This window comes from Psammomys obesus, unplaced genomic scaffold (genome assembly GCF_907164565.1).
Source record: "Psammomys obesus unplaced genomic scaffold, mPsaObe1.curated_primary_1811, whole genome shotgun sequence".
NCBI classification, from domain to species: Eukaryota; Metazoa; Chordata; class Mammalia; order Rodentia; family Muridae; genus Psammomys; species Psammomys obesus.
Genome location: NW_026596430.1, coordinates 1,500,940 through 1,510,629, shown reverse-complemented (window position 1 = coordinate 1,510,629; position 9,690 = coordinate 1,500,940). Strand labels below are relative to the sequence as shown.

The 9,690-nt window shown below is 44.7% G+C and overlaps 1 protein-coding gene across 1 annotated transcript; it reads left to right on the top strand.

Annotated features, from left to right (window-relative positions):
- The first annotated feature begins 1,167 nt into the window (after nucleotides 1–1,167).
- On the top strand, nucleotides 1,168–8,897 carry Gpr15lg (G protein-coupled receptor 15 ligand). Its single transcript, XM_055597854.1, has 3 exons — nucleotides 1,168–1,237; nucleotides 3,760–3,840; nucleotides 8,459–8,897. Exons 1-3 carry the CDS (start codon nucleotides 1,168–1,170, stop codon nucleotides 8,542–8,544), a joined length of 237 nt encoding a protein of 78 aa, XP_055453829.1. The 3' UTR covers nucleotides 8,545–8,897.
- Nucleotides 8,898–9,690: the final 793 nt, after the last annotated feature.

Here is a 9,690-nt window from a genome sequence, read left to right as displayed (position 1 = left end):
TTGTGTTTGCCCTGCCCCACAGGAAGCTGCCTTCCATTCACTCCCTAGGCTTAGGACATGTGTCTTAGAGACAATAGACCATTCCTAACAGAAAAGGAGCCCTAAGCATCCAGCCATCTACTCAACCAAAAGACACTAGCCCTCCCTTTTTCATCTTGTCCAATATAACTCCTCTGTGGTCCAGGAAGTTCACCACAACCTGATCTACCATACCAGCCCACTCTAGTACCAAACACTATCTACTCCACCCCTGCACAGCCTTCTCTTGTTCGTTAACAACTGACTGTACAGCTTTCATGGGCCTTTGACATGGAGCTATGTGGTGTGGCAGTCACCTCTTTGCACAGCAGGCTCTGGGGTCAGGTACAGTATCACATCCCAGTGCAGGACATGTCTAGGACAGTAGAGGTCCAGGAGACATGGCAGGAGGTGATCTAGCCTCTTGCCACTGTGTAACACTCCCTTACTCCTTGAGTCAGATTCTCCTAGTTGTCATGCCTTGCTTGGGCTGGCATATACCACTCTTTAATCACCTTGCCAATTGCCCACCAGGGACTAGCTGTGGTGCCCGCATAAGTTAACAATGTTATAAGTGGCCAGCTTGGAATAGATGACTTCTGGAACATGTCCTCAGGCAGCTCTGTGTCCACTTCACATATGGACAGCTGACTCAGAGATATTTAATGATGACAAGTTCAAGATACCACTGCTGATGAATGTCAAAGGATTCAAACCTAAGCCATTTGGCTCTCCACAAGGCTTTGCCTTTGGTTTTATGGCCCCTTTTCCAGCCACATTTACAAGAGATCAGGAAGATCTGAATTCTATGGAGTTATTGCTGACTCTAAAAGTTAACATTCAACCCTGGACAGTGGCTTTTCCTTGTCCAAGAGTTTCCTTCTCTAAGCACTAAGGCCAACACAGAACAGCTCTCAGGGCTAGACATTTACAGGTCCACGCAACAAGTCAGCTAATCCTGCTGCCTTCTTGAAGAGCTGGTTTATTGTCTTGTTGGGAGGGGCTGACTGTACTTGTGAGACTTCTAGGGCTCATGCCTTTCCTGTTGGGGAACGCCTCTCTGCCACCCTATAAATGTCTCCAGAGGCCAAAGGGAGGCCTTTTGTTTCGTCACTCCTGCCTTAGCTGTGAGGTTCCAGCTACTTCACTATGAGACTTCTAGTCCTTTCCACTCTGCTCTGCATGCTGCTCCTCAGCTTCTGCATTCTCACCTCAGAAGGTAACGTGCATCTGATCATTGATTCCATAGTCTGGGAAGGCTTCAAACAGAAACTGGTGGGGTCCCGGCAGAGAGTCCTGAACACTGGAAAGAACAATGCAGATATTCCATCTGCCACAGCACCCAATAAGGTAGAAAATAGCTTGGGGGACTTTAGGCCTCATAGGGTCTGTGTGCTCCCAAACATGCTGAGGGCCTAACTGTGTAAACTGAAGGTTTTGGCACCAGTTGTATAAATGGATAACATGGCTGTTTCAAGGTTGCTTAACCATTTAAGGAGAAGCTTTTTATTGTAGATGTCAGGTAAGTACAGCCAGAGGCATCTAGAACAATCCAGAGCAGAGAGAGGAGGTAGTAAAGTGAATGTGCCAGCAAACTTGGTCATGAGAGAAGAGAGGAAGGAGAGGAGGGAGAGAAGAAGACAAAAAGAATTCTGGCAAAGGAAACCAAGAGAGTCGGGGACAGGGCAAGATAGGAAGAGAAAAGAGAGAGCACATGGCTGAAATGTCAGGGTTAAATGGGAAACAGAAGCTGGGGAAGGGACTCCCATGAGCTAGAGAAGTTTAGGGTAGAAGAGCAGGATGAGAAGAACTGAGAAGAGCAGGAGTAGTTGTTCTACTGATGAGTCCTGGAGGCCAGCCTGTGCTTTGGTATGCTAATAGGCATCACAAACAACCATCTTTTCTTCCGAAAGTAACAAGGAAATGGCTCCTTTGGTTGAGGAAAACATGCACACAGAATTTGGGGAAGTGGAGTTTTTTTTTTGAACGTATATGAAGCTGCAAACTGAGACCATGCAAGCACAAATCCGCTCAGCCACTCACCTGAGTCATTCTCGTCTGGAAAATCAGGAAAACCCTGTTGTCACTTACGTTGTGTTTGGGACAAAGTAAATGGACAATTGACTATGTGAACTCGAGTATTTCAAATCCTCTTCACAGAAGGCTCCATGGGCAGAAGGGATGAGTATGTACAATAGGGGGATGTGTGGGGGGGATGCTGATGTGTGTTCGGGTGTGGGGAACGTACATGAGCTTTTTAAAAATTTATTCATGTATTACAATTTATTCACTTTGTATCCTGGCTGGGATCTTTTTATCCTTGTAGAGGAGACTATTTATACCTGCTGCCTGTAAGGTTTTATTTATGGGTCTGTGTGTGGATATGCCACATGTGTGCAGATGCCCTCAAGGGCCAGAAGAGAGGGATGGATTTCCTGCTGTTGGAATTACAGGTGGTTGTGGGCCACTGGACTTAAGTTCTTGGAAGCAAATTTGGGCTATCTTGAAGAGCAGCAAGAGCTCTTAAAGCCTGAGTCACCTTTCCGTCTCCTTATTGCCTTTCTTCAGTCTAAAAGCTATTGGAGCTTTTCTCTTACTTAACCTCCTTCTACCTACTCTATTATATCAATATTTACGATTTTAACAATCAGTGGACATAACAAATTTAAAAAAACAACAACAGCCTCTCACCATATATTTAATTTCCCAAAATACTGATAATTAACTTCAGCCCTTCCTCTCCGAGAAGTAGGGTTACAAGGAACATTTGTTTTTGTTTGTTTGGTTGGTTGGTTTGTTGGTTTTTATTTATTTATTTATTTATTTATTTATTTATTTGTTTGTTTGTTTTCTCCAAAGTTTCTGGAGTGAAAATGTACCTCCTAATAAGGAAGACAGTGGTTAGGTTCTTCAGCACAGTCCATGGCACTGCCTTATCAGACCTCTATTTTTGGACAATTTCAAGGTCACCAATATGATTCTAATGGAAAGTAAATGAGAATGACATCTTTGACCATAAACCTTCCTTCCATTTAGGACTGTATCCAGCAGCTTCAGGGTTTATATTGCTCAACAGACATGTGTGTGCATGACTTGCCATCCTGAGTGTTCATTCATGAATTCATGTGCTCAAACACACTATATTAACTATACAGTCACAAAATCTTTATGTATGTAAAAGGTTTGCTGTATTTAGGATGTTTTCTTAGACTACAGATCTGGATTGCCAGTCAGAATTAATATCTAAGCACAAAGACATTTCTCCACAGTGCTATGTTTTTTCAAACAACATCATGAGGAGGAAACATTCAGAGTGTATAGTGATCTCCAACATCTACTTTAGCTCTGGAAAGTCACATGACATAGGCTACCTCTTCTCTCCCTCACCAACCTCATCCTGGTTTGTTGTTGTTGTTGGAGGTGGTTGTTTGTTTTTAAGAAATATTTTTTGTTGTTTGTTTGTTTGATTGATTTGTTTTTCAACACAGGGTTTCTCTGTGAAACTCTGGCTGTCCTAGAACTTTCTCTGTAGTCCAAGGTGTCCTTGAACTCAGAGATCTGCCTGCTTCTGTCTACTGAGTGCTAAGACTAAAGAGGTGTGCCACCACTGCCCAGATTTTAACAAATATTTTTGAACTCCGCATTTTCTGAGTAGAAGTTCTCCCAAGTCATCCTTGTACAGATCAGGCCTATGGTGGTCCTGGCCCACTGAAAAAGGATCTGTACTTCTTTACTTCTCAGGCAGAAGGAATCTTGTCAAGTCCCCAAGACTCAAGCCCTGCTGTCACCTTGCTCTTAGATCCAAACTGACAGCCAAGAAAGGTAAGTGACCTTATCCCGTCTAGGCTGGAAGTGGGAGGACTTCTAGGATGGCCATGGGGCAGGCCAGTCAGTACCTGGTGTCAAGGGCTAGTTGAAAGGGACCACATTCCATCTTAGCCACATAGAGTTTAGAGTCCTCTGAAGGGTCAACAATTTAACCATTTAAAACTGGACACTTTCTGTTAAGAAAAAGCTCTTAAGAATGGTGTAGGCGCCAAGCATGTGAACACATAGTAATCCCAGAATTAGAGAGGCTAACATAAGATGAATGTGAATCTTGAGACCAGCTAGAGATATTCAGTGAAGTCATGGCTCAAGGGCTGGGTCAGTCAGTCAAGAGTACTTGCCTAGAAAGCTCAGGACCCTGAGTTTAGTGCCTATTGAAAGAAAAGAAAGGAAAAGATAGAGAAAAAAGAAAAGAGGAGGAGAGGAGAAGGAGAGAGGGGAGGGGAGGAGAAAGGAGGGAAAAGGGGAGAAAAGGGAAAGGAAGAGAAGGAGAGGGAAGAGGAGGGGAGGGAAGGAAAGGGAGAAGAAAAGAGGAGAGGTGTGGGAAATCAGTCATCCCTGCATGGGAGACCTTACAGGAAATATTTTGAGTCTGAATGCAGATGGTGGAGAATAGAAATGGGTACAGAGGAAACAGCAAGCATAAAAGTCTGACATGGGCATACAGGAGGAACAGAGACAGAGGAGCTACAGGACAGGAGGTGCCCAGAGCATGTGCAAACCATAGCCACCCATAGACCTAAGACAGGAACTGCAAGAGGGTCTCCAGCCAGTGTGTGGAGTTTGTGGGTGCAGAGAACTTGGCCTCCTAGGAGACAAGACAGCACCCAAAGACGTAGATAGGTGCATTAAGGCTCAGTCTTGACACCACGCTGGGCTTCATCATCAGCATGATCCTGGAACAGCCAATGTGCCCTCTCCCAGACTTGGGAGACTGAACAGTGGGTTGTAAGGAAGACAGGCCCAGGTTCAGATCCAAAAGCACATAGACCCCAGCAGTAGGACTCCAGGCCAGTGCATGCTGAAGCTCTGAGTTGCTGGTTAAGAGAGCTGACTTCTGTGGATTTTGTAGAGAGCACTTAGAGCAGGCAGAGCCCAGTGGAAAGGCTGCAGAACTCAGACCAGACACGTCTGACTTCAACTTAGGGCCTGTGTCTCAGCTCTCCACAGTGTCAGTGCTAATTCTGGGATGTCCAAGGCTACGGCTCTCCTTGCTCCTCCAAGATATGGCACCTAAAGCCCACCACCAGCTACCAAGAGTCCTGACTCCCAAGAGAAAACTGTAGTGTGAATGAAGAGGGGAATAAAATGAGAAAGCCAAGATAGTTCCAACTTCAGTACCCCTGAGAGGCTGACAGGCCCCTCCTCCACACTGCCATCACACCCTGTCAGGGCTGGGTAAAAATAAGCATTTCTCTCACACACACCTCGTGAATAAGCAAGTGTGAGGCACCCGCCTAGGGAAGGTGGAGGGTGAGCACTGGCTGCCAGCAGCTCTACTCCCCACAGTGGCTTGTGAAATAAAGTGCAAATGTAGGGGAGAGAGATGTCGACTCCCCACTGAAGGCTTGCTGGAACCTGTCCGCACCTCTAGCCCCTCCCTGCACAAATGCACAAAGGCAGAAAAGAGAAATTGGGAGGAGGGGTGCATGCACACACCCTACACACATACCCACTCAACCATACAGATACATGTATGTACATGCAAGTACATGAACATAAACACATGCACAACACATAACTACACAAAAACATAGACACTACATACACAAACCTAAGCACAGCACATTATACACACTCATATCACACATCTAGGGTCACAAACACAACTACACACATCACCAACTACATATATAATCACAAACACTACACACATATAGAAAGACAAATACATGCATACACACATATATATACAGCTACATACAGATATGGACACCACATGCACACGAACATATACTTATGTGTCACACACAGACTTAGGTACATAAACACACATACAGACTATGTACAGAGAGGCCTGGATAAACACATGCACCACACTCTACACACAGCTCCTAGAAGTGTGGGGTGTGGCTGTGTACGCTCCTTGTGTCCAGTACAAGAGCAACCTTTTGCTGACCACACAGGACTACAGAAGAATCACCTAAGTTATGGATTCTGTGTTGAGCATATATTTCAAAACGTTCTTGGTGGAATTCATGAGTAACTTAAAACAAGAAGACAGAAGCAGACATCTTTTCTGGACCCTTACTACGCAGTTGCCTTTAAACCCTAAGCCCCATCCCAGGAAGACCTTGTCACAGTTAAGTAGAATGAGGAAACTGAGGCTCAGAAAGTCCCAAAGGTAGAACTGAACACCAGGGTCTGTGGGGCTCTTGCACTATAACAGACTGCCTCATTTTCGGAGGGAAGTTTCCCACAGAATGTGAGGATGAATCTTCCAGAGGAAAGCGCCCTCAGGGTAGGGGCTCAGCTCCACCACTCACTGGCTTTATGCTCCTGAGAATTCTCCTCTGTAGAAAGTATGTGGCAACAGGATCCAGCTTGCTGTTATTGAGAAGTTGGTAGGGTTATGCCCACAGGGCACACGGACAGCATCAGGCCAAGCCCATGACACCCTCTGAACCTGTCTTGCTGTCACAATGGAGGAGGCTGAGTTTCCAGGGCAGCTGAACTCACCCTAGAACCCCTATTTATTGTATATATTTGTGTATGGAGTTACATAAAGCATAGGTGTTATGTATGTAGTATTTGTAAATGCATCTATGTACCCGTGTGTGTGTGTGTACATGTGTGCAAACCTCTCCTCTCTCCAGCTTCTCTTGTCTCTCTTGACTCTTCACTGCTGATGATTACTCAACACCCAGAGCACATGCTTGTTCAGGCATGGTGCTTCCACCCAGCATCTCCCAGGACAGACCCTGAAATCCAGAGAGAAGGAGGGAGAAGATGAATCAGGGTATTGGGCAATCAAATGGGCATATTTCAGAATGTTTTGTGTTCCTGTAATCTAGTCTCCTGTACCTGGCAGGAGAGTGCCTTCTCCATTTTCTACGGGAAGAGAAATTAATGCCGTCTGGGACAAAAGACAAATTGAGAATGACTGCTGCTCATCCTAAAACCTTTCCGAACTCTGCTTTATGTCCACCTGCTGGGTGAGGCCCATGCAATGACACAATATGCAAGACTTACGATTCTGTGTTGAAGTAACAAAAACATCTTTGAAAGCTAACACTATAAATGAAGTAACTGCATTTACCATCTTACTGAAAGAAGGAATAGAGTTTTTTTTTAATAGTAGTTTTACAAACTGCATAGTGACACTGTCCAGGCAGCACTTTTGAAAGGAACTTGAATACACTGACACAGTTGGCTATTGAAGGGCCTCAGACACTGGCCTACATTAGACTCTCAGCTTCTTAGATCCCATCAGATCAAAGTTATGAGCCTTTGTCTGGTTATCTTCTCTCCACCTGTCACAAGGTCACCAGAGAGGCTCCTGGGAGGCCCTGTAGAAAGACTTCTGATACCTGAGACAAGCCCAGGTCCTAAGGATCTGTGGCACACTCTCAGTTTCAAAGCTCAACAAAATAAGTTAACCCACAGAGGCAGACTCAGAGAAGACTGAGTGCCCCACCATGCAGCTGTCTCTATCTTTACAAGGAAGCTTAACTGAAGTGATAAAGGTTACCCACTGGGAAAGAGGAGTTGCTTGAGGGTTTCAGGATAGCAATGCCAGAGTAGACATATAACATATAGGCCCAGAACAATAACCCTAGAAAGGAGGTTCTGGCCAGAGCTGGCAGCCTCACTGCCTAGGGTTGTAATCAAAGGAAACAGTTCCCTGTCTCCTGATCCTTGTAATTCTGCTTATTAGCCTCACAATAAGCTATCTTCCTCATCTTAGGTAACCCAAAGCAGCAAATACAGTTTTCAGTGAGTTTGCATATCAGATCGGCATGCCTTTCACCATAGCCAATCACTTTAATTTGTTTATTTGCTTGTTTGAATGTTTGTGATAGAGTGATGGGCTCTAATTTGTGATGAATGCATTTGGTTGAGGATAAATAAGGATTCTTAAATTTTGTTTTTCATAACTATTTACATCTGCTAACACTTTTAATTTTTACAGTATCCTGAAAATTAGATACTGTTATTGGTTCCTTTTTTTTTTTTTTTTTTTTTTTAATGGATTCAGGGTCAAACAACAGAGAAGTTTCAAGGAACTTGTTGAAGGTCTTGTCAGTTGACAGTTAGTAGGTACTACAGGCTTTGAATCCAGGCAATTCAGCTCTAGATTCCATGCCATCAATTTCCACATCACAATGCAGACATGAATAAACTTGAAACATTGAGGGAAAATAATCTCATCACCATGACTTCATAGTCCTTTCCATTTTCACTCAAATAACACTTGCTCAATGTTATTTTAATTGATGCCAGGAAAGGTCTATTTAGGCTCCAGGGAGGGCACTGAGATCCACTTATTTGATGTCTTTGAATTTTTATGTATGAGTCTTAATCATGCCTTCCTCCTTTTCCCACCCTTGTCTACCCACTTCACTTTGCCTTCCCATGCCCCTTGTTCTTGTCTGCTGCCACTCATGCCCAGGAAACTACACAAGGCCCTGCAAACCATGCAGAAACAAGCCACCATTCAAGTTATGGGTTGTGCCTGGGGCTCTCCCACAGATATAGGAGCCTCTTGAAGCCTGGACCCACCCAGATGAGACCTCGATGCCCAGCTATGAAGAGACCAGGAACCTTGACTTGACCCCTGCCAACCTTCATGAAAGGATGCTTCATTTCAGACAGCCAGGAACATTCCAGAAGCCCAAGCCCTCATTCCATTGGTGCCACCAACCTTTGGAGTCTCTATGATCCAGACTCATCCCGTACATCTTCATGGCTCCTCCAGAGTAAAAGTCAAAGATTCCGCCTGTGAGCTCTACAACTCTAGAGACTTCCAAATTGACTCGAGTGTAGAGTAGCAAGACCTCAGTATGATCAGCCAAGACTCCAGCATCTCAGGAATCCCCTGACAATCCCAAATACTTAGCATTTAACCAATGGTCTCTGAACCAAATTTTGTAACTTCCTAATGTACTCACCAGGAGGACACTGAAAATAACAAATAATAAATAAGCATACACACTACACATGGAGCATCCTTGACTGAGAGAGTTATTGCCAAGGTCTGAGATACAATGTTATGATAAATAAAAGTGTCTGGAAAAACTTGGATTTTACTCCTTCATCACAGAACAATCTGACCAGTAAGGAAAAGGATGACTGGATTGTATACATCAGGTCACAGAGCCTAATCTTGCCCAGGTTTTTCTGTATGACTTAGGCTTGACAGCTCAATTTTCTGTAAAACAGAAATGACAGGAAGGATCTACTTAGGAGCAAACGGACAGATATAGGGTCCCTGTGTAGTGATATGCTTAGAAAGGCCCAGGAGCACAGTTTCTATCCACAGCAAACACAGAGGAGACAGGTGGCTCAGGTCTAAGAGGCTTGTCTCAGTAAAGCTTTCTCTAATCGGATCCTCCCAGCGAGGTGAGAAGCCCTCATTCCTGCATTATTTTCAGGCCTAGGTGAGAAGACCAGGATCATGAAAGGTGGGGCTGATAAGGGGACCATCCTCATCAGCTCAGGCAAATCAGAGCCTTTATCTTGTCATGGGCCAACTTTCCACCTTCCTGTCATGATTGTTCCCTCCCTCCCTTCCTCCCTCCTCTACTTACCCATCCCCAGGGACAACAGTAATCGGATTCTGTATTGGGTCCTAAGGCTCAAAGAACAAGGTCCTCAGACATCTGAGAGGTCAGCATTGCTGCA